At 37.5% G+C, this 25,599-nt stretch overlaps 1 protein-coding gene across 1 annotated transcript in view; it reads right to left on the bottom strand.

Moving 5' to 3' along the window:
- The window catches only part of LOC111822017 (uncharacterized), a 130,100-nt gene that overhangs the window by 78,203 nt on the left and 26,298 nt on the right, over positions 1-25,599 (bottom strand). The window contains exons 2-3 of the mRNA XM_023738653.1: positions 7,515-7,746; positions 6,926-7,411 (exon numbers count right to left, since the gene is read on the bottom strand). Of these exons, the coding sequence (XP_023594421.1) occupies positions 6,926-7,411; positions 7,515-7,746 (718 nt within the window). The remainder of the gene's footprint in view (positions 1-6,925; positions 7,412-7,514; positions 7,747-25,599) is intronic.

Here is a 25,599-nt window from a genome sequence, read left to right as displayed (position 1 = left end):
AAAGTTGAGAAGGGAGAGGGTTGACATGTCGTGGGGTTGTTAACCAATGTCATAAAACAATATGTGTACTACTGTTTCATGAGAAACTATCTGTTCTGTAAACCTTGACCTGAAGTACAATAAAAAAGAAAAAAAAAAATGGAATATGTCTAACATCAGTTTGACATCAGAAACTTTTTATCAGCAAATGAAATTTGAAAGGAAGCCTGAAATATATTTTATGGTTTTAGAAACAGTGGGTTATATTTTTAACTGCAACAAAAGACTTCTGCTAAACAGGCACACATTTTGTGTAGGGAATTGGTGAACCATAAGTTTCGAAAACATAGTGGCAAGATCGAGAAGATCTAAATACTAGTTTGGATTTTATCTCATAAGCCAAAAAAAAAAGGACCATACAGACAACTCTCATTAACTTTCTGACTAGAGATGGTATCCCCGTTCCCAGGGACAATCCAGATGATCCAGAACCTTCCACAAGTGGAGATATTACTGCAGCTAACAAAACGCCAGTGTTGTCCAACTCCTCATCATCAGAGTAAATTTTCATGATTTGTCTATTTTATGCACCTATTAAAATATATCTGTTAAGTTTATATGTAATGTTTCCAACTCCCAAAGACAAAGATCAGAATTATAAAGATATTAATAATAAAAAGGCAATAATAATGAAAACTTAAAAAGAAAAAAAAAGGTATTCCACTTATGTCAGAACTGACAACAGTTGTAGGAACAGAACTCCGTCGTAAGTCGGGGACTACTTGTATTCGATTTCTGTCCTGTCACTCAGTGATTGCAGGATTTCAGAACTCTATTGAATTCTCTTATTTTTCATAGAGTAAGGAAATGTATATACATAAACATAACAGAAATATCAATTCACATACTAACCCTCACACACACAGGATTTGAGAAAACAAACTGAAGAATTACAATAGACCTCTACGATTAACTCCTTCAATACATAATTCCTGTAATCCTCACAACAGCTCCATTTTACAGATAAGGAAACTAATGCAGAGAGGAATTAAAGGTCACATAATAAGTGATATACCCAGAATTACAATCTAGAGCTAACCCTGAAGTCTCTGGTTTCATTCTAAACAACATAAAAGTTTATAAACATAACATTTTATTACTAATCAAAATCAAAGTGTATTTGATTTTATCTGATTGCACCATCTGTCCCACTAGGAATATCTTATTTTAAAACATTCAATCACATACTTTAATTATATAAAGGAAATATTAAGTGTTAGAAATATGTGGAGAAGTTAGAATCCCTGTGCACTGATAGTGGGATTATAAAACAGTGCAGCTGCTGTACAAAACAGCTTAGTGGTTCCTCAAAAAGTTAAACACAGAATTACCATATGACCCAGCCATTACACTCCTAAGTATATCCAAAAGACTTGAAAGCAGGGACTCAGACACTTGTATACCAATGTTCACTGCAGCATTACGCATAACAGCCAAAAAGTGGAAACAGCCTAAATGTCCATCAATAAAAACAAAAACCAAACCCGTTGCCATCGAGTTGATTCCAACTCATAGTGACTCTACAGGACAGAGTAGAACTGTCCCACAGGGTTATCAAGGAGTGGCTGGTGGAGTCAAACTGTCGACCTTTTGGTGAGCATCCTGAGCACTTAACCATTGCGCCGCCATCAATACATGAATGGATAAACAAAATGTAGTACATACATACTGTTAAAGAAAATGCTCCCTATCCCTTTTTAAGCTTAACTCCCAAATCCTTCACAGAAACTAAAAACTCATGATAAAAACAGTTCTGAGAAAAGTTTAAGTAATTAGATAAGCAATAGCGAGTCTACAGAATGCAGACACACAAACTTAATAAACTAAACCATGCTGTCTCCTGCCGATTAAGTGAATGATAACCCATCATTTCCCTTTTGGGAAATCCCGTAACAGTCTGCTTGGTATATAAGCTAATCAAAATTGTAATGTGATGAACTCATCTCTTTGGAGGGGTGATCTCTGTTCCTGAACAGTTTTTTTTCCACACAATAAAACCTTATAACTCTGACTGACTTACTGATTGGATTTTTTCTTCAGATGATACAATGGAATATTGCTCAGCCAAAAAGAGAAATGAAGCCCTGATACATGCTGCAACATGAACGAACCTTGAAAACATTATGCTGAGTGAAATAGTCAATCACAAAAGGACAAATATTATGTGATGCCACTTACATGAAATATCTAGATCAGGCAAGTGTAGAGACCAAAGTTTATTACTGGTTACCAGGCACGGGCAGGAGGGAGGGAGAATGGAAGACTCATCGCTTAGCGGGACACTGAGCTTCCGTTAAGGGTGACAGAAAATTTTGGAAACAGATAGTGATGATGGCTGTACAACAAGATGAAAGTAATTAATGTCACTGAACTGTACATGAGGAGACTGTTGAAATGGCAGCACCCTAAAATTAAGCACATGAATATTTCTACTACAGAACATAAAAATATTCAGTTAAATTTTACTGTCAAATGAGTACAATCACATTTTGCTTCCAGATGAATCACTACCAAACACTCAGTTACTACAGCTATCCGAATTTTAGAACTGCAGATATGGAATAGAGGACCTATAGTTATTTAGCTGGCAACACTAACATAGAGTATAAACACGTGTTTATGTTATAGTATCTAAAATGTCAAGGTTGTCATTTCTTGTTAACTTCTGAAATACTAATGATACCTCTCTCCTTCCCCCAAATTCTACCTAAATATGATGACTTTTTAACATACTTCCTGATATAAAAACTCAAAAGCTATTTCATATTTTTAAATATTGGGTAAGTTAGACATTTATATTTTATATACAATAAAATAAGGAGTCCTGGTGGCATAACTGCTAACCAACAGGTTGGCGGTTGGAACCCATCCAGTGGCTCCACGGGGTAAATGACTGGCGATCTGCTCCCATAAAGATTATAGCCTAGAAAACTCCATGAGGCAGTTCTACTCTGTCACATGGGTCACTACGAGTTGAAATCGACTTGAAGACGCTTAATGGTGACAACAAAATAAATACTTTTTCAAAGCTTTGGGATACCCGTGAACACACTAAAGCAGAACACGTCATCCTTTCTGAAAATCAACGAAGTTATTTACAAAATCAGTATGAATCAATTCTAGTGCCTTAACATCAAGTAATAAATAACACAAGAGTGTCATGAAAATGTCACTGCTTTCATGTTTTAAGAAAAATAAATGGAGCAAAATATTCCATATGCATCCATTAGGATGTTTTTGGTCCCAAAGGAAAGAAGTATGTACTAACCAAAACAACCTTAACCATAAAGTAAATTCATTCTTCTGTAATGAAAAATCCCATAAACGAAAAATCCAACAGTTTTACGTATACATATACATATATAAACTCACTGCCGTTGAGTCTATTCTGACTCATAGCGACTCATAGGACAGAGTAGAACTGCCCCAGGGTTTCCAAGGAGCGGCTGGTGGATTCAAACTGCCGACCTTTTGGTTAGCAGCCGTAGCTCTTAATCACTGCACCACCAATGGTCCATACACACACATACATACATACACACACACACACACACACACACACACACACACACTACACTTCAGAAAAATTTTGATCAGCCATGTTTTTTCCTTTCAGCTCTATTAGTCTCTGTATGTCAGCTTTGTCCTCAAACTGGTTTAAAGTTAAAAAAGGGCACCAACAGTTCCAGACCTCATACCCATATAATAATCTTCACCTTGGACCTATTTAGGGCCTGTAGTCAGCAATGTAGTAGCCAGGGGAGTTCCATTCTCTCTGACTGTTGTTGTTAGGTGTTATCAAGTTGATTACAACTTATAGCAACCCCATGTGACAGAGTAGAACTGCCCTATTGAGTTTTCTAGGCTGTAATCTTTACTGGAGCAGATCGCCCAGTTTTTCTCCTGAGGACCCAACGGGTGGGTTCAAATTGCCAACCTTTCAGTTGGCAGCTGAATGCACCACCATTGCACCACCAGGGCTCAGCTTAGGAAAATCAGGGTCCACCCTTTAGGCAAATCATACAATAGGAAAGGGATAGAATGGATATTGTGGAAACAACCATTAAAGTACACAATGCCACAAATGAAACAAAGGAGATTCAAAATTAAGAGTAAACAGTAACAGATAATTGAGATGGTTAGTATGAATTAAAGCATTTAAGACACTTAAGATATTCATTCCTTTATTAACCAGTCAATAAACATTCACTGAACATCTTAAGTAAATGCTAGGTACTATACTAACTTTGTGAAAGAGAAAGAAAATAAATGTAACTTTGAAAGTTAAAGACATTCTTTGTATGTAACTTGAAATAGTCAAAAGCAATTGACATATTAAATATAATACAGGAAAACAGCCTATATGCTTTAAATACATTGAAATATCTAGCAGACACTTTTACTTTCAAATGTAGTTGTATCCCTACATGAAGACAGTAAGACCAGGTTTCTTATAAAAATTTCCTTAGATCAATTATCTTGATAAATGAAAACATCCTCTATCTTAAATTAATGGAATCAAAATAGGTGCTAGAATGTATATATGATGAGTCAAGAGAAAGAATAACTCCTTTATTTAATTTTATACCACACCAAACCCAACTCATGGCAACCCCGTGTGTTACAGAGCAGAACTGCTCCATAGTTTTCCTGGCTATAATCTCTACAGAAGCAGATCACCAGGACTTTCTTCCCATCAATGGATGGGTTTGAACTGCCAACCTTTTGGTTAGTAGTTGAGTGCAAACCACTGCACCACCCAGGGACCTAATCTGACACAGAAACATACCATTCACACCATTTACTAGGTTAACGGGCCCTGGGTGGCACAAATGATTTGCAGTCATCTACTAACCTAAAGGCTGGCAGTTCAAACCTACCCAGTGGCACTACAGAAGGCCTGGCAATCTGCATTTGTAAGATTACAGCCATGAAAACCCTACGGAGTAGTTCTACTCTGTAACACCGGGGTCACTATGAGTTGGAATCAAGCAGACTGAAATGCTTGGTTTTCTAGGTTACCACCTTCCTTTAAAAACCAGCTAGCACCACCGAAGCTGCAATTTACCTACTCTTTTTCCCATTCCTAAATCTTCAGTACCAATAACAACAAATAATTCAGGAGAGTGTGAAAATCAGTCTATATTCTCTAATCAGACATAAAAGTCTACCTACTTACTAGATAAAACAATTCTCCCTATGGTTAAACTACCAAGGCTACAGTAACCAAGTAAAATCAGTCATTCATTTACTGAACATTTTATGAATACACCATAAATTAGTATTGCCAAAACTGCAAGACCACTGGATAAATTTTGGATTGACCTGAAGAATTATCCTAACAAAACTTAGAAAGGAATCAAGTATTCCCAACTTAACATGAAACTTAAACAAGAGCTAAGCAGAGATAGAACTGAAAATGGAAGAGGGGCTTCTTCATAAACAAATCAATCATAAACCACTTTAAATGTCCTAACATGAATATTTTATTTATATTTAAGCCACATAAGATCTGCAAAATAACTCCTATCTGCAGGTACACAGTTTAGCATGGTTTAAAATCTACACTCCAAGTTTAACTACTCCTCTCTAAGTTATCACCAGAAAATTCCCCAAAATAAAAACGACCTTATCTTTGATCTTTGAAACACATTGTTTCGTTTTGTGTGTTGTAAAAAACAAAACACATTTTCTTAAATATTCACACTTTAGTTAAGGTTGGCTGGAAAACGGATGCAATTACCTTAAGCATCAAGGGAGGGTGGATGGGCAGGTGGACGTAGAACAGACAGACAGACAAATGGCCGACATCAAGTTGTAAAACGGAAGTAAAATGTCCGAGGGCATTAGAAATAAATTTCACGGATTATGTATTCACAACTCAACCTTGGAAAGCCTGGTCAATGTCTTGTCTCTACTCTGTCCCTTACCTCCACCCTGTCCCCCAGTGAGACTATGCCTGAAACACAACGGAGCATATCCCTTCTCGAAATCATGCACATGCCTACACTACTGAAAAATATTGGCAGCCTCGTAAGAAAAGAAAGCAAGGAAACAGACACTTTCTTTAAGGTTCTGCATGGCATTTAAAGTTCCAGTTCACAAAATTTCTTGCTTCAATCATATAAAACCCAGAAACATGCCGATGCTAAAGCACTATCCATTTCTAACAACAACAAAAACACTGTTACGGTTTTTACAACGAAAGCAAAAAACGTTAACTTCTATTACCCTCCGTACCAAAAATTTGAGTTTTCATCGTTTGTTAGAAATCCAAGCATCTACTAAGTAGAAAAAGGATGGATCGGGGCATAGCACTACCACGGCTTTTGCCTCTAAAACACACACATATCCACCTAAAAATCAGAAACCTTTTCTCCCTCTCCTTCAGCAAACTTTCAGGATAATTTTTGCACGATTAAGACTTTTTTTTTAAAACAAGGAAAGAGATGTTAGCGAAGCTGACCACCTACTGCCACCAATGGTTCGTGGCCTCCTCCCAAACCTGCCCGCCTGGAGCTGGGCTTGTAGCCCCGCCTTTCGGTGAGGTCTGCGCGGTGGCGGGGCGCTGCAGGGGGAGCTGCGGCCAACCCTCTCCCCAACAGCAGTCGAGTGGCCCGGGTGAGCCCCGCAGGTCCCCTGTGGCGCGTGGCGGGGGCGCCGGGGAGTTCCGCTAGGTCACCGTCCCCCGCGGGGGAAGCCACTCGCGGGGAGGCTGTGACCCGATCAGCGGATGCGGGCAAACCCGCCGAGAGCTCGGAAGGGGGGCGTGACCGCCAGTTGGCCCGGCTGAGCAAGGTGCCAAAGGTAACCCACAAGGTACGGCAACGAAGAGATTGAAGGTGCGGGCGGGGAGAAGAATAATGGGGGTTGCTCGCTCTCTTACCGCTAGATCTGGATTGCGGCTGTCCCTGTGTGACACGGCTCGGATGACCCCCGCTCTCCAGCCCCTCCAGCACCGTCCGCTCTCCCAGCGCTCGGGGCGCGCCTTATCACCGACAGCGACACACAGAAAACGCTTCCCCACCAGCTCCGGCCGCGTCTCCACCGCCATAGCTGTCCCTCCCGAAGCGGCCGACTCCTCCTCACGACCAAGGAACCAGCGAAACCCCACTCCTACCGGTCGCCCATGCTGAGTGCGGACCGAGAGACGCCGGCAGCTCGGCGAACGAGCGAACGCACACTCGGGGCGCACCAAACGCTCTGCCTGGGAGGGCACCGCGAGCCCGCTCGCTCGCTGTCCCCGAAATTCCCTTGGACTCCCGAACTCGTAGCCTTGGGCTGCAGTTCCACAAAAAAACTGACAAATCTCCACAGAGCCGTCGGAGGCTCTGAGAAAGCCCCGGACGCCGCCACAGCGCCGCGGCCAGTACTACTCCGCCGGCCCATCCACAACCAAAGCTGCAAGCACGCTGAGAGTCTCCTTCCGCCGGCGCGGGCAGCGGGGCGGGAGCCGCAGGAGAGGGTCGGAGGACCTCCACAGACGGAAAGTAGTGCCGGACGCGGCGGCGGGACAAGCTAGGCTCCCGCGACGGAGACGGCTGCTCCAAGACTAAGGAGGAAAGAGGGGCGGGGCGCGGCGGAAAGGAAAGCTCTCCTTCTTCAGCAACACTGTTGAAGTGTTTGAGGTTTACCTCTCTATTCGTCGCTCCCTCGTCTGTGTGGGGTGGGGGGGATGAAGCGACAGTTAAGTGTGCTAGTTCCACTCTGGATCACAAAATAAACTCCTGGTTAAACGTCACATCTCCAGAGCTATGTTTTTCAGAACACATGACGCCGTTTGAGTTAGCCTGAGTTAACAACAGCAAAGCAGAGCAACACTTTCTATTGAAAATAAAGCCCAGAGAACGTAGTCACTGCAGAACACAGTCTATGACTTTAAGTGAAAACGAAGAAAACGCTGTCATCCTTTCATTCTTCCCATTTGCAGCGATACTATGTGTTTGAGCTATTCAGAGATTCACACCTCGCTACAACTTTGTTATAAGAAAGGCCAAATATTCTGTTCCAGGTTTCTGTCCATGTACTGAAAATTCACAAACTGTCGCTGCGCCGATTTGAGTACTTTTAGTACTAGTACATACCTCAAACTCACTGGTCAGATGATAAAAAGAGAAAGGCTCCAGACTCAGTTATTAGAAAATAACATGAAAAGAAAAGGATTTTAGCCAATCACATTTCAGAAAAATAAATTATGCCCAATCACAACGGGGCTTTGTGACCCTGATTCCAAACAGATCTCCAACTTGGAACAATTACTCCTTCTCTGATCCCACCCTTGAATTCTCTTTAATCAAACCTCCCTATAGATATCACTGAGCAGTTCTATCTCATACATACTTTATACTGTTTTTAAAAGATAGTTTTTAAATCCCAGTTATGGTTTTTCAGTGGCATTAGTGACTATAATCAACTTCAAAAATTCTTTTAACCCAAAAGAAATTTACTTTAAATTTGTTTCTTAAAAGTTTTCCTGTATCTCTACTACAAAAAGGAAAAAAGTTACCTTTTTAAAGTTTACACTAGTAATCTGAACGTTTAAAATACAAATAAAGCTTTTATCTTCTTTCTCTAAAACACCCAAGCTGACATGGCTCATAGTGACCCTACAGGGCAGAGTAGAACTGCCCCTTAGGGTTTCCAAAGAGCTGCTGGTGGATTCGAACTGTTTACTTTTTGGTTAGCAGAGGAGCTCTTAACCACTGCCACCAGGGTTCCATTAATAGATTAGAAACCAAAATTACAATGAAGAGAGATTTTAATCATCAAGATTTTGCTAATTTAAAGACGAAATGTAAAACTGTAAAAGATAAAGAAAAACCTGTGTCCAGAAATGTATACTAGCAAGTTAAGAGAAAATTTTAATTTTACTTGGGCAATTTTATTTTCAAGTTCACTCTTTCGGTACCTACAGCCTAACACTTTGCAAATCTTCTTAAGAATTACAGACTATGACACTTCCTAAATCTCAGGTTGGATTAAGGAACCAGTAAAGTAACCTGGTGAAAACCAACCAACATATGGAAAAGAAAAATTAGAATCAGGAGATGACAGATATCATCACTGATTTGCTGCTTTGCAACATTGGACGTGACACAATGGTTAAAATGGAGACTGTCTGCTTCCTAATTCTCAGTGATATTCTAGGAGCAAATGAGACAATGCAGTTACCTGAGAAAACAGATTCAAGTTTAACATTATTAATAAATCCCATTCACTGTAGGTTGCTGGACTGCCTTACATAAAACTGCTAGCTGTTTTCAATTTTGTAGGCAAACTCCTCAAAAAGGGCCTCACAGAGGAGTGGAATTACCATGCTGAAAGCAAGTTGGCCTTGGTTCTCAATTCTTTCCAGGTGGACCAACACCTGAGGCTAATGAGTGGACGCTGACCAGACCAAGAGGGACCACCTAGGGGAACCTGATGCTGAGTATGCCTCAGGAGGCATGATGTAATCGATTATGGCCATGTGGTGGAGGACTTTAACAGCCTCGAATCCTAAGGGTCAGATAAACTTTCTGGTTGGTGACCATGCACAGGAGAGAGTAGTGTGTCCCTCTTTAGGGCTGGGAAGCTTTAAGCTGGGACCCCTCCCAGACCTCACCCTAAGCATCTCTTCATTTGTATCCTTTTTGGTTGTAATAAATATGTAGCCTTAAATATGGTACCAAACCAAAACCAAACCCATTGCCGTCAAGTCGATCCTGACTCATAGCGACCCCATAGGACAGTAGAATTGCCCCACAGGGTTTCCAAGGAGCCACTGGTAGATTAGAACTGCTGCCTTTTGATTAGCAGCCATAGCTCTTAACCACTGTGCCACCAGGGCTCCTTAAATATGGTACACTCTCCGTAAATTCTGTGAGCTGTTCCAGCAAATCAACGAACCCACAAGGGCTAGCATCTGCCTATCTGGCAATCTGAGAGAAGATGTCCTTGTAACTTGTGAGCTCTGACCCAGCTCCGGGTGGCCACTGTCAAAGAAATGCTGCCTGGGCAACTGGTCTGAAAGATGGTTGTCCTTCTAACTTGTGAGTTCTGACCCAGCTCCAGGAGGCTAGGGTCGAAGAGAGGGTCGTTTGAGCAGCTGGTGATGCAGATGGAGAAGTGGGAAGGTGAGGACTGGATTCATCCCAACATTTTAGGGAATGAATTCATGCTGATCCTTACCATGCAGTTGGCAAGAAAGGTTAAGGATTTGCCTGCTTTGTCCCTTACTTAATGCAGCCTCTAAGAACCCACGCTACATGCTGAATTCTGTTCTTTTAAGTATTAACTTACAAAAAGCATAAATTCACCAAATTCAATCCAAACATTTCAAGTGCTGAAATAGTTTTCCAGAAGGCCATATATTACCATAATACTTTAATCAAACATCTTGTATTCTTAGAACTATATTCCAAGTTGTGTCTTCTGAATCACTTGACTATGGCTAATGCCGAGGGTTTACAAGGAAAAAAACAAAAAAAGCACTAATTTGTGGATATTTATTTTTTTGAGAAACTTGAATTTTTCTTTTTTTATGTAGAATAAAAAGGTCTTAAAGGTTTTTTTTGTTTGGTGATGTTTTTTGCTTTGTTTTGTTTTAGAGGGTAATTATATTATTTTTGCCAGCCAATCATAACTCTTGTAAATACAGGCAGTCCCCGGGTTACGAACGAGATCCATTTCTAACTGTGTCTTTAATTCGAATTTGTAGGTAAGTCGGAACAGGTGCATACAGCTCTCAGGTGGACCCCTGGTGGCGCAGCGTTAAGTGTTCGGCTGCTAACCAAAAGGTGAGCAGTTCTAATCCACCAGCTGCTCCTTGGAAACCCTTTGGGGCAGTTCTACTCTGTCCTACAGGATCACTATGTGTCGGAATCAACTCGATGGCAACAGGGTAGTGCAAGTAAAAGCTTGAATGAGGCCTTTTCAGTGATTTAAAAGCTGCACGTGCAGCAAGTGAAGGTGACTGTGATGAAGACTCTGCTGCGGGTAGAGTTTGGTTCAATCGTTTCAAAGTGAGGGCAAATTTACATAACTTTAAAGTGCAAGTATGAGTTGTCCCTAAGTCGGAAGTTCTTAACCCAGGGACTGCCTGTAACTTGGAATTAAAAGAAATTTTAAAGTCAGATTTAAAACCTTAGAATATTTGTTTAATCAATGAGTCTTCTTACATTCCTTACTTTCATAAAAGTATTCAGAAAAATGCCAGTATTAATGTAAAGAAAAGAAAAAATAGTATCAGAGTGATAGTACTATTCACTACATAGGCAAAGAAAGTGACAGAGAACTATTTAAAATGACTAAGTTCACTTAAAACCAAAAAAAAAACCAAATCCGTTGCAGTCGAGTCGATTCCGACTCATAGCTACCGTACAGGACAGAGTAGAACTGCTTCATAGGGTTTCCAAGGAGTGACTAGTGGATTTGAACTGCAGACTTTGGTTAGCAGCCAAGCTCTTAACCACTGCACCACCAAGGCTCCAAGTTCACTTATGGAAGCTGAAAAATTAGAAATATGGACTAGATCTTCTGCTCTTTCCATTCTTAAATGCAATTATGTCCACCAATAATTTTATACATGCACATATCATTCAAGCAAATCTCATATATCAAATTTATCTTAATCAATATAAAAGATACACTGGGAGATTATTTGCTTTAAAAATATCCACAAAACTCCATTAAAAAAAACTGATTTACTAAAAAACCGACATACAACAGGAGGAAATGTACTCATTGCACTGATAACGGCCATGATTATCCACTTAATTACCAATGATTAATAATTCATGAGGTTTAGTTTCAATAGCAAATAGTCTACTATTAAGTTTTTCACTTTTTAACTTGGTGTAATTTTGGGAAGGGCCAATTATCTGCTGTCAGACATACTAGTGTTTTGTGCCCTTATAGGTGTCTACTTTAAACTTGACAAATAAAGCCCAAAGATAAAAATTTTGGTACAGGTCTCTTGTAATATTAGCCACCACTTATGGAACACTTACTATGTGTCAGACACTATGCTAAATTTATACATGTAATCTCACTTTATTTTACAGATGAGGAAATTGAGGTTTAGAGAAGTAACTAACTTGCTAAGTATATACAACTATTATATTAAGGAACTGGGATTCAAAATCAGGCTTTATAGTTTATCTCAAGGCCTCCTGCTCTTCACTACTAAAATGTTGCTTAGAAGAAACGCAAAGGTAAATCACCAAATTGCTTCCTCCATATTTAACACAGATTATTCATAATTGATTTGTTCAATATTTATTTAGCACTTATTATGTGTCTCACATACTGTAAGGTTCTAGAAATACAGCTTCTGTCCTTGAGAAGCTCACAGTCTATCTGGAAAGACAGACAACAGAAATGCTTTAGTTTGTTTATTTAAGGAAGTAATGTGCTTATGCAACCCAACTAAGACCAAGAATAGAATTGAATATAAATTCGTTACTGTGTTTATTGGAGCCCTGGTGGCACAGTCGCTAAGTGCTTGGCTGCTAACCAAAAGGTCAGTGGTTCAAACCTACCAGCTGCTTTGCAGCAGAAAGGTGTGGCAGTCAGCTTCGGTAAAGATTACAACCTTGGAAACCCTATAGGGCAGTTCTACTCTGTCCTATAGGGCAGCTATGAGTCAGAATTGACTCGACAGCAATGGATTTGGTTTGGTGCCGTGTTTATTAGTAAACCTTAAATAATTTTTATTTAGGTATCTCCCTAAACATTATTTAAACTGAATCCCTCAATCACATATGTGATAATGATAAATTAAATGTCATTTCCTCAAGGAAGCCATCTCTGATTCCCAGACAAGACCAAATTCCCCAATTATGAATTTTCAAAGCATTCCCTATTTATCTTAGTACTTAACTATAAAAGTATTTAAATCATTTATTATGTAATTGATTGTTTTACATCTTTCCTTTGATAGAATGCAAGCTCCATGAGAGCAAGGACAGTGTATCTTACTCAGAACTATAACCCAGCATCTACTAATCCTTGCATAGAGTAGATAGTCATTAAATGTTATTGAATTAATTAATGAACAAATAAAGCAAAATGTACCTTTTTCTAAATCCAACCCAACTAAAAGAAACTTAGAATCTCTACATCATGAGTCATAAATAAAGAGTTCTTGTTCTTCCTACAGGGTTATTTATTGCCTTCATAATAATATTTTACATACATTATCTCATTTCATCATGGAGGTACAATGTTAAACCTTCATAAAACTTGAGCTTCTGCAGAAAAGCAAGGTTGTTCCCGGGAGAAATTCTAAAGAACAGATACAGAGAAAGAGTTAAAATTCACAAGAAAACATTCATTTCATTACCAAACTACCAATTTAATGCAAACCCAAAAATGATCCTGAGTGTATATCCAAAACACCAGTCTATTCTTAGTTTTCTTAACAGTCTCAAATAATGTCCTTGATGGAGCCAACAAACAAACATAACTTTCTGACAGTCTTCTTAGTGCTATATAAAAGGATAAAGGAGGGCAAGAAAGATAAAGGGAAGGTTGGAAGAAAGAAAGGAGAAGAGCAGCAGGCTCTACTGGGCCTTCTAATTGTATATTCTCCATCATTTGTTACCCAGTTTCCAATTTAAATTCTGGCTGCAGAGGAACCTACCACTTCTTTTCAACATTCTTTCTCTTCTTTATTGAAAAAGGGACTGTAAAATTTGTTTTCAATGATTTAAACAATTTTTTGAAAGAATGCATATAGTATTAAAAATTACTACTCTCCCAAATGAGGAGCTACAAGAAACAAAGAAATGGAAAGTTGCTCTTGAGCACGCAGCAAGGGTCTTCCCAGGGAGCCCCACAGTACTTTTTCTCTGTTCATCACCCCTCCCATAAAAGCTCCAACTATTAACTACCAATAAAATAAGCTAGATGGCAGTTTGCACTTTGCACCTTCGTATATAAGCTCCTTTACTTATGAACAAGTTAGGTTCCTAAACAGTCATGTTCCTATTGGTTTCACTTACAAGCCCTCACTACTGCCACATGTTGGTAGCAGCAGAGCAGAGATGAGTGGCTTTGCTTCTACCCATGAAAGTTCATTAAGTAAGTAAAAGAACTTCTAAACTTGTATTAAAAGCTATGAATGAAGGAAATCTGAAGTAAAATTGAAGCTAAAAAGTAATATCAACTGAAAATCTCAGTCAGCTAACTATACTCCCCTAATGTTCTTCCCCACAGATGAAGCTACATTCTACATAATGAAGGGCCTTTATGATCAAGAACACACAGCTCTGAAGCACATTTCTCAAATTAATGGCATCTGGCCTTAAGGAAACCGAACCAAAACAAAAAAACACCTAGCAATAAATACGGGGAAACTTTAGTCATTCCTTTCCTTGGCACATTCAAGAAAAGGACACATGATTAGGTATAATGAGATTTATAACATACTACAATCATAAATATGTAATAAAAATAAACTACTCTATATAAAGGAAAGCATTGTCTTCTGGCTCCACATGTGCTTCACTACCAGAAATAATTTATTTACTCAATTAAAAAGAGTATGTAAAATAGTGCTCCAATTCCAAGGCATGTGTTCACAGAAGCTCAGTATTAGGATGCCTCTAGGTTTTACTTTAAAAATCAGCTGACATATGAAAATTAGGCCCCAAAAAGAGACATCAACTACAAACTCAAAATTCAAATCAACATCCCCAGAGCATTCCGCTACTCCAGAGCACAATTTTATATTATCTAAGATTAAATGGACAAGAGAAATGCTCAGAATATGAAGCATATTCAGTTTTCACAAAATATGCAACTGCTTAGGAAAACTGGTCAATCCCCATTCCAAAGAGTCATTTACAAATGAATGTTTTAAGATGTATATTCCAAATGTAGCAAACCAGAAATTAGCAGTCACATAATATGGTGTAATGAAAGACTAGAAGTCAAGGAAGTCTAGATTCTGGTCTCCACTTCTGCCACTAAAGCTGTATACTTCAAGCGAACCACTTTGCCCCTCTGGGCCCAGTATATAAAATGCAAAGGCTGCCATAATTTTTACAGTTCCTAAAAGTTTCCTTCTAAGGCTTCCACATAATTCAGCAAGTAGGAAAGCACAATCTTCTATCACATGGTAGTTTGAAACCTGAAAAATGCTGAAGGATTAACAAAAGTAATCTTACTTAGGAAAGCAAAAGTTTTTAGCCAGAAAGCCTTGAAGATTTGTTCTTTCTCAAAGGTCTCACAGAAGATATACATATCAAGCTTTAATATATATATAGTAATAATACAGAGGGAGCCCTGGTAGCACAGTAGTTAAGAGCTCAGGCTGCTAACTAAAAGATCAGCAGTTTGAATCCACCAGCCACTCCTTGGAAACCCTACTGGGCAGTTCTACTCTGTCCTATAGGGTTGCTATGAGTTGGAATTGACTCAGCAACAACAGGTTTTGGAATAATACAGAGCAGAGGGTTTTCCAATTAAATAGCACGGTTTTTTAAACATCATCACTGTAGAATTTGTCTCCTCTGCTCTCCAAGTTTGGTCTTAACACTGTCATATTAAAATAAATAACCTTTCAGAACTAACTTCAAATGGAAGAATTTCTGTGATACTTTGCATTTCAAATAATCTTTATATTTGAAACCTTTAACCTAGCTTACCTTTATATTCTTCTAAGTCTACAATAGTTAAAAATCCTTTTTTCAACTGTTCTATCTATAAAAAGCACCTTAAAATCAACTGTTTTATTTAATTTTGTATCTAAAATTGCATGGAAGCAATTTTTTTGTGATTTTTTTGTGATTTTTTTTAATATTCAAAACTTCTACATTTTCATACAGTATTTGTTGTGAACATTAAAAAAACATGCTAGTGCTGCTAAATATAGCTAAAATATGTTAATATTGTTTTTTATGTTTCAGCCTAAAGTCATATTTAGAAAATACTATATATATATAGGTATTCTCCTGTATTTTCTTCTAGTAGTTTTTTTATTCAGATTTTTACATTAAAGTTTTAAAATCTATTAATGTATTCTGTCTTAATTACAAAAGAAATACAGAAGAGAGAGGTAATGTTTTCTATCAAATAAACAAAAATGAAAACAGACAAACACCAAGTATTGGCAAGGCCATAGTGAAACAAGTACACATAATGTCCTAGTAGTGTTTGCTAAAACACTTCCGGAAAACCATCTGTCCATCTTTACTAACAATAACCTTAAACAAATCATACCCTTTGAATCAGTAATTCCACTCCCTGAAAACTATCCTAAGCCAGTAGGCTAAGGATAGAGAAATATAGAAAAAGTATGTCACTACAGAATAATTTAATATAGTGAAAAACTAGAAGCAATAAGCAGAGTTAAGTAAATTATACCACATTAACAAAGAAAAATTATAGTTATTAAAAATGAGTATAAAAGCTATGTAATACAAGGTAAAATATTTGAAATGTTAATTTAAAAGTAGGGTATAAAAAAATCCAGAATGATTACAACTCTGTAAAAAAACATACACTTAGTAAAAAGGAACTGGAAGAAAATACCACAAACAAAGATCAGTTTTGTTAAGATACTGGGATTGTGGCCTGTTTATTTTCCCTAATGATTTTATAATGAAAAAATATAAATAATGACTAAGAACTTCTTATGTGATTTGGAAAACAGTAAAATCACTGGTGTCCCCCTAACCCTGTAACAACCTTGTGCCTGAAAAAGGCACAAAGTTCTGGCCCTCTCGTTCCTACATTGCCCTGAACCCGCTACAACTCCATTCCTAATGTTATACTTTTTCTCTCTTACGGCTTTGTCTTCCATTTCTAGCTCCACACTTCTGTCATGAATCAAAAGATAAATTCCATTTCTGTCTCTAGTTTCTTAGTTTTATTCACTGGATGCTATAAAACATGGCCATGTCCAGTCACTCCTTGTAGCTGTCCTGACAGACATGACCTCACAATATCTGCATGGCCAGTATTTGAGTCAGCCTTCCTAAAAGGAGGAATTAGAAAAGTAGTGACCTTCATTTTAGTGACCTTCAAAAGAAAGCAATTGAGTACAGTGGCAGGCATGTGGGAAGGAAATCAAGAACCAAAAGAAACCAAACCCTTTGCTGTCAAGTCGATTCCAACTCTTAGTGACCGTACAGGACAAAGTAGAACTGCCTCACAGGGTTTCCAAAGAGCAGCTGTTAGATTCGAACTCCTGATCTTTTGGTTAACAGCCAAGCTCTTAACCGCTGCACCAACAGGGCTCCAAAAATCAAGAAGTGGTGGCAAAACATGTGCTTTGGAAACCACTGAGAACTCAGACAACTGAGGAGAGGTAAAAGAGTACCTATGAAGGAAGCAGCTGAGAAAAAGAGTGTTTTAAGACAGGAGAGACTTAAACATACTTAAATCCTGAGGATACATATCAGAGAACAGGGATGGAATAAAAATAAATATAGTTTTCTTCACGGAGCAAAATAAAATCAAAGAGAAGACAGAAAGTAATGGGGTCAAAAGACCTAAAAGATGTACACAAAAAAACAGTGAGGAAAAAAAACCCTCAAATATGTGGAACATATTAAACTAACATACTTGTTGCTGAGAGCTCTTAAAGTGGAGAGAGAAAGAACATTGCAGGTAAAATATTTGAAGAGATAAAACTCAGTAATTTTCTCCAAAAATAATTTAAAAACATAATTAGACCAAAAAACTCAGAGAAGTCCAAACAGGCCCAAAAGACCTATATACAATACCTTCAGATTTCTAAAAAATAAACAAAGAAAGAAAATCAGGGATAGTCAGGAAGAGGGAAATAACATTACATACAGAGGGACAAATATGAAAATTATAGCAGACTTCCTGTCAGAAAATAGGTATGACAGAAAAAAAGTAGAATGGTATCTTTAAAGTGCTGAAAGAAAACCCTATGAACTGAGAATTCTATACCCTTTAAAAAATAATTTTCAAAAATAACATAATAAGAAAGGAAAAAAAATAACAAAATAAAGAATTTTTTCAGACAAAGGCTGAGACAATTCATCACCAGCAGAGCTGCACTAAAAGAAACGTATAGAGACCAATTCCACTTCAAATTGTCATTCCCAGCATAGTAGATCATATGATTGTTCCCTTCAAAATGGCCACTACCAGTCCATTTCAGCTCACTAATGCCTAGGATATTGATCTTTATTCCATTTCATTTTTGATGACTTCCAATTTTCCTAGATTCATACTTTGTACATTCCACATTCCGATTATTAATGGATGTTTGCAGGTGTCTCTTGTCTTAGTATACATTTTACCTTTCTATGCATATAAAACACTTAAGAAACACTTCCAAACCATGCAATGTTTTCATGAGCGGTCACAAAGTAGGGTGTGTGTTCGTTATTATGAACCACGGTATATATTTAACTCCATTTTTTAATACAATAGGCTTTACGGCAGTCCATTCTTAAGTATGAGTTATCAGTAAGTCAGACATTTGTAATCTGGGCACTGCCTATACATCACAACAACAGGATTTTCTCCCAGGAAGGCAAGGTTTGATTCAACATTCAAAGAGCAATCAGTATAATTAACCAGATCAACAGACTAAAAATATGATGGTATCAATAGATTAAGGAGACCTGGTGGTACAGTGGTTAAGCACTTGGCTGCTAACTGAAAGGTCGGCAATTCAAACCCACCAGCTGCTATGTGGGCAAAAGATGTGGCAGTCTGCTTCCATAAAGATTTCATACAGTGGCTAAGTGCTTGGCGGCTAACCAAAAGGTCGTTGGTTCAAACCTACCAGCCACTTTGCAGCAGAAAGGTGTGGCACTCAGCTTCAGTAAAGATTACAACCTTGGAAACCCTGTGGGGCAGTTCTATTCTGTCCTAAAGGGTCACTAGGAGTCAGAATCAACTTGACAGCAATGGGTTTGATTTTGGGTTTTTTTAATCAACAGATTAAAATTTTAAAAAGCATTTTAAAAAATCCAACAACTATTCCTCACAGAATTCTCAGCACATCAGTAATAAAAGGTAACTTCAACAACCTGATAAAGTGTATGTGCTAAAAATCTACTGCTAACATCATACTAGTAATTGGTAAAAAACAAAACATATTCCTCCAAAGGCCCAGAACAAGGAAAGGATGTCAGCTCTCATCACTCTTATCCAATAACAGCATACCTGAAGTCGTAGCAAGAACAAAGAGACAAGAAAAAAATAAATAAAAGACAAACAGTTGAAAAGGAAGATATAAACCTATCTGTTTTTACAGACGACATGATTGTTTACATAGAAAATTGCAAAGAATGTTCAAGAAAGCTCCTATAACTGATAAATGAGTTTAGTAAAATTTCAGGATACAAGATCAATATGCAAACATTAATTACATTTCTGTAGAGTAGAAACAATAAGAAATCCAAATTTACAAAACTACCATTTACAAAAGCACCAAAATATATATAACAAAAAAGTGCTGAAAATTACAAAACTCTGATGAATGAAAGAAAACTCCAAAAGACAGGTTGAGAGATATACCGTGTGCATGTATTAGACTTAATTTTTAAGACGGCAATTATCCCCAAAATGGTATTTAGATTCAAACAAGCACAATCAGAATGCCAGCATGAATTTTTTTGTTGACATCAACAAGATGATCTGAAATCATAAGGCAATTGGTATAGCCAAAACAATTTTGAAAAAGGAAAAAAAAAAACTTGGAGGAATCATATCTTATTTCAAGACTTAGCTATAAAGCTAAGTAAACAAATCAGCATGATATTGACAAAAGGATAGATACATAGATTAACAGACCAAAGCAGAGTCCAGAAATAGACCCACACGTATATGTGAATTGATTTTCAGCAAATGTATAAATGCAGTTTAACGGAGAAAGCATAGTCTCTTCAGAGAATGGTGCTGGAACAACTAGATAGCCATATGCTAAAAAAAAAAAAAAAAAAAAAGAACTTCGACCCAAACCTCATGCCGCATGCTAAAATTAACTCTTAATGTATCACAGACCTAAATGTACATTATAACACTAAAAACCTTTTAGAAGAAAATATAGGTGAAAATCTTCCTGACATAAGGGGAGGTAAAGATTTCTTAGATAAAACATCAAAAGCATGATTCATAAAATAAAAAAAATTAAATATTATTGAAATTAAAAACTGCTCTCCAAAAACTACAGTCACAGACTGGGAGAAAATATTTGCAAAACACATATCTGATAAAGCAGGAATATCTAGAATATTTAAATAACTCTCAAAACTCAATAATAAAATAACAACCCAGTTTTTTTTGAAAAAATAGGCAAAAGATTTGAACAGGTACTTTACAAAGATAGACAAATGGCAAATAAGCACATGAAAAGATGCTCAACATCCTTAGTTATTAAGGAAAGGCAAATTAAAACCACAATGAGATACCATTACACACCAAGAAGGCTAAAATTAAAAATAAAAAACTAGTGAGTATGAGGAACTAGAACTCTCATACAGTGCTAGAAGAAATGTAGAATGGTACAGCCACTTTGCAAAACAGTTTGGCAGTTTCTAATAAAGTTAAACATACATGTTCCATGTGACCCAGCAATCCCATTTTTAGGTATTTACTCAAGTGAAACAGAAACCTATGTTCAAAATGTTTTGTCACATGTATTTTACCACAATAAAAAAAAAACAAAAACAAAAAACCTGTTCACACAAAAACCTGTACCTGAATGTTTATAGCAGCTTTATTTGTAATTGCCAAAACCTGGAAACAACCAAAACTGTCCCTACACTGGGGAATGGACAAACTGTGATACATCCATATAATGGAATGCTACTCAGCAATGGAAAAGAACTATTAAAGAACTATTAAACTATTAAAAAGAACTATTACATACAATGATATGAATTAACCTCTGCAGTTCAGGTGTTCCCAAGGCCACCCTCGGGTTCAGTGATTCACTAGAAGGACTCAAAGAACTCAGGAAAGTCTCTATACTCATGGACACAGTTTATTACAGTGAAAAGATACAGATTAAAATCAGTAAAGAAGAGCGCAGGGCAGAGTCCAGGAGATACCAAGTGCAAGCTTCGTATCCTCTCCCAGTACAGTCATGCTCACAGGGCTTCTTTCCCCAGCAATGATATATGACAACACACACAGAATATTGCCAACCAGGGAAGCTCATCCAAGCCTTGGAGTCCATGGTTTCTATCGGGAGTGTCACATAGGTATGGCTGACCATCTGCATGGCAGATCTTAGTTTTCAGGCCCTCCAGAGGTCAAGCTGATACCACGTAGCCCAAGGCCTCCACCATAAGTCACACTGTTAGCACAAACTATCTGGCATGGCCCAAAGTCCCCAGGTAAACACAGACACCCTTACTAGGCAGGATGTCCCAAGGGTTTAGAGGTTACCTCCCAGGTGCTGGGCAGGGGCCAAATCTTTCTTCTGGCAAGGCTACTCCTTTACTATACAACTTCGAATGTATCATGCTAAGTGAAAGCTGCCAGACCCAAAAAATAATGTATTATTCCATCATGACATTCTAGAAAAAGTAAAACTATATGGACAGAAAAAAGACGAGTGCTTGTCAGGGACAAGGGACTGGGATGTAGGGGGAAGGCTGGATTACAAAAGGGCACAAAAAATATTCTTATCTTGATTGTAGTGGCGGTTACACACTATTTTGATTCATTGTTGGCAGGATTATGGGGGACTTTTTTTTTTCCCCTTCTACTTCAAGTGCCATTAATGTTGTCTGTGTAATAACAAACAAAATACATAATTCTAAAAAAATGTTTAAAATAGGTGATAATATAATATTGGTAGGCAAAATTCTAAAATGAGCCTGAATGACCCATGCACTTGTATAAATCTTCTCCCCTTGAGTGTGGGTGGGACTTGTAACTTGTTTCCAGTCAATGGATTATGGCAAAGGATTGTTATTTTATGGCCAAGGTGAAAAGATTTTGCAGATGTTATTAAAGTCCATAACTGGTTGACTTGAAGTTAATCAAAAGAGAGATTATCCTGAGTGGGCCTACCTAATCAGGTGAGCCCTTTAAGAGAGGGTGTAGAGGTCAGAGACAGAAGGCAGAAACTCTTTCTCCTGCTGGCGTTGAAAAAAGCAAGCTGCTATGACCTCTATAGCTGCAAGGAAATTAATTCAGCCAACAACCATGTGAGCTTGGAAGAGCATTCCAAGCCTCAAATGAGATTCCAGCCCTGGCCAACACCTTGAATTGCAGCCTTGTGAGACCCTGAGCAGAGGTCTCAGCTAAACTGTGCCCAGAAACCTGACCCGTGGAAACCATGAGATAATAAACATCTGTTGTTTTAAGCAGCGAAATCTGTGGCAGTAAGTTAAAACAGCAATAGAAAGCTAATACAGTAATTAAAATTATTTTGTGGACAATTTTGGCTTTGCCCATGAGTACTCCCTTGGCTTAGCTCAAATTAGAAGAAATGGCCTGTCCTCATTAGCCGTTTCAATTTTCACACACACACACACACACACACACACACACACACACACACACGCATACACAAATGTTAGAATACTAGTTAAGACTTAATCAATTACATAGAGGATCTGGATTTCAGATAGGTGCCAGGAAATATAATTTCAAATTCACTGCTGCCCAGATAACTAAGAAAAACTCCACATAAATAATATGTATGAAAAATTGTCTACAGGATACAGTCCATTCACCAATCTAGTTACTTTAAAACTGAGATGCTTTGGGTAGGGAGCACTTTAAAGCAACCCTAGACATTATTTCATTTCACCCATAAATAGTAAAGAATGTACCATTATAGTTAACAATGTCTTTTCTAAATACACCACAATGCTATTATCCATCTAATAAAATTACCCGTTGCCGTCAAGTTGATTCCAATTCACAGCAACCCTATAAGACAGGGTAGAACTACCCCATAAGCTTTCTAAGGAGCGGCTGGTGGATTCAAATTGTTCACCTTTTGGTTAGCAGCTGAGCTCTTAATTTTGCCACCAGGACTCCTCTAACAAAATTAGCAACAAAATTGCTCAGTATACCTAATACAGGAGCCCAGGTGGCACCTGGGGAGGGAGCAGTCCCCAAACAAAGGTAGAAGGCATGCATTATTTGCATTAAAATGCAGTACTGTGTTTAAGTGTTGCCAGCCTGATTCACCCAATGATCATTCTCCATTATTTTCTTAGGAGTTACCTAAAGGTGATTTGCTAATTCTATCATTCTATCTGCATTTATTATCTAGGATTCTTCTAAAAAGGACTTTCCCTAGTTAACTATTTAGTTACCTTGAAATGCAGTTTATAGGAAAAAAGGGATAAATGTTTGATTCTTTCCCTTTAATAACTTCTCAGAATAATGAATCAGTAATCTAGCACCTTCCAAAGCTATGATACCTATTTATGAGTTAACTTCAACTTCTTTTTGTCTTTCTCATTAACTTCTTGGTTGAATTATCTTGCTAAATTCTATGGAAATAAACACAGCGATAACATATTCAAAACGCTTTGGACAGATTCCTGAATGCTAATGTACAGTACTGCCAACTTTTAACACTGAATAGATGAACTGAGTAATTTTAACAAAATCAGGGCCTCTTTTAGAAACTGGTAATCAGTTTTTGAACAGAGGTAGCAGTCAGGGTAGCACCAAGAAACCCAAAGCAAGTCTTGAGGGTCCTAGACTATTTTTCAAAAAGACACTCACCCCTTTGTTCTCCTAAAAACAACTTCAAAACGTTTCAGATATTTTGGCATAGAGGAATGGATACATAGAGAGAATCAATAATACCGTATGTAAAAGAATTGCAAAGTCGACAAAATAACTGAAGCAATAGAGAAAGTCATACAGGTGAGAAACAAAATTTGCTTCCCTGGAATTACCTTTTAACAGTTAAAACCATCTTGTGATTCCGAATCACAGGGTTATCTATACCTCCCTTAACTAACTAGAAAGCAGATGAGTACATTATGTATGCAACTAAGTGTAATACAATATGGCAAGCGTTATAAAGCAGTATAATTAGCTCCCCCTGGAACACCAGAAAATAAGTAATTTTACCTGGGGCATTGTAAAAATGTTTCCCAAGAAAAATAATCCCTAAGTTATGTTGTGAAAGTTAAGAGACACTTTTGTAGCAAGAAAGGCAGAAAGAAAAAAGATTTCTAGGCACAGAAAAAATAGCATCAACAAGGACACTGATGTTTGGAAATATGTGGTATATTTAGGGGAAAATTCAAATTATTTAGTATAATTTATATATAAAGTACCTTGTGAGGCCATAGATGAGGCTAACATAATATGTTTTATTTGCTTATGTTGCCCACTCTTTTAAAATATTCAGAGACACAGAATGGTTTTAAGCATAGTGATATGAACAGATTTGTTTTTTAGATAAATAAATCTACTAATCATGTGAAGAATAAAGGAGTAAAAGGAATAGAAACAGAAAGACTAAGCAGAGAAGATTATTTTAATATTTGATATCTAAGACAAGGACTGTAAAAATGAATGAATCAGGAGTTGAGGGTCTGGACAAATTCAAGAGCCACAGTGGACACAGAGCTAGGAAGACTCACTGAATGTAACTAATCAAAGATGAGCCAGATTTCTGCTCTGGCGATGAAGACAATGATGATCCCAGTAACCAGAAACAGGGAAGAGATTTTTGTGGAGACTAAATATTATCAGTGGCTTTCTTTAAGTGGTAAGACTACCAGAATTTTTTTTTTTTTCTTTTCTCCTCTTACTATTTGTCTGGATTTTCCAAAAACAGTACCAAGGGATACTACTACAAAAATATGAATATCTACTACTTTGACAATTAAAAAAAAAAACTTTAAAATAGTATTTTTAAAAGTACAAATAGTTTCCTTCCAATCAGATTTCCAGGCAGACATTGTTCTCTGACTGGTAGGAACATTCAGCTGGGAAGGATTGTCATTTGCTTGAGAAGCAAATGACACAGACAGCCCGTCTCTTGCAGTGGTTTCAGACCCTAAGTGGGTCTCCTAGATACACTCAATAGGGCAGTCATGAATCCGTTAGGAACAATACAAATTTTAGTTTTACAAGTCAAGAGCATTTCAAGGTCTGGTGCCCTAGACTGGTAGCACACTGAAAGCTGCGAACACTATGGTTATGGGATGCACTTAAAGCTTTCTTCAGTGCACATTATTGATAATTTTAAAATATTATATAATAATTCATAACAGCTAGTTTGAATGCCTATAGAAATATTATTTATAATAAAGAGCACTTCTCATTCAAACGTCTTTTGCTAAATGCTTGATACATCACTCAGTGAAAATGGATGGATTAGCAAATGAGAAAGACCAGGATCCCAGCATTAGTATAGAAGAAAAATGTTCCTTTTTTGTGACTCTAAAAAATAGTCCTTTCTTTACTTTTATTCTATGTCACAGGATATTAATATTCAGAAGGAAAAATAGTAAGCATTTTCATTATCTAGCACATAATTCATATTTTTCTGTTAGAGAAATTATATTTAATATAACCACACTGTGGACTCTTTAAGAACTAAGGCTCATATTTGTGAATTTTATAAATGCCATTCATATGTTGACATATTAC

This window comes from Trichechus manatus, unplaced genomic scaffold, assembly GCF_000243295.1.
Source record: "Trichechus manatus latirostris isolate Lorelei unplaced genomic scaffold, TriManLat1.0 scaffold00007, whole genome shotgun sequence".
Classification (NCBI taxonomy): domain Eukaryota; kingdom Metazoa; phylum Chordata; class Mammalia; order Sirenia; family Trichechidae; genus Trichechus; species Trichechus manatus.
The sequence above is the reverse complement of the archived record's forward strand: the minus strand, read 5'-3'. Positions and strand labels throughout refer to the sequence as shown.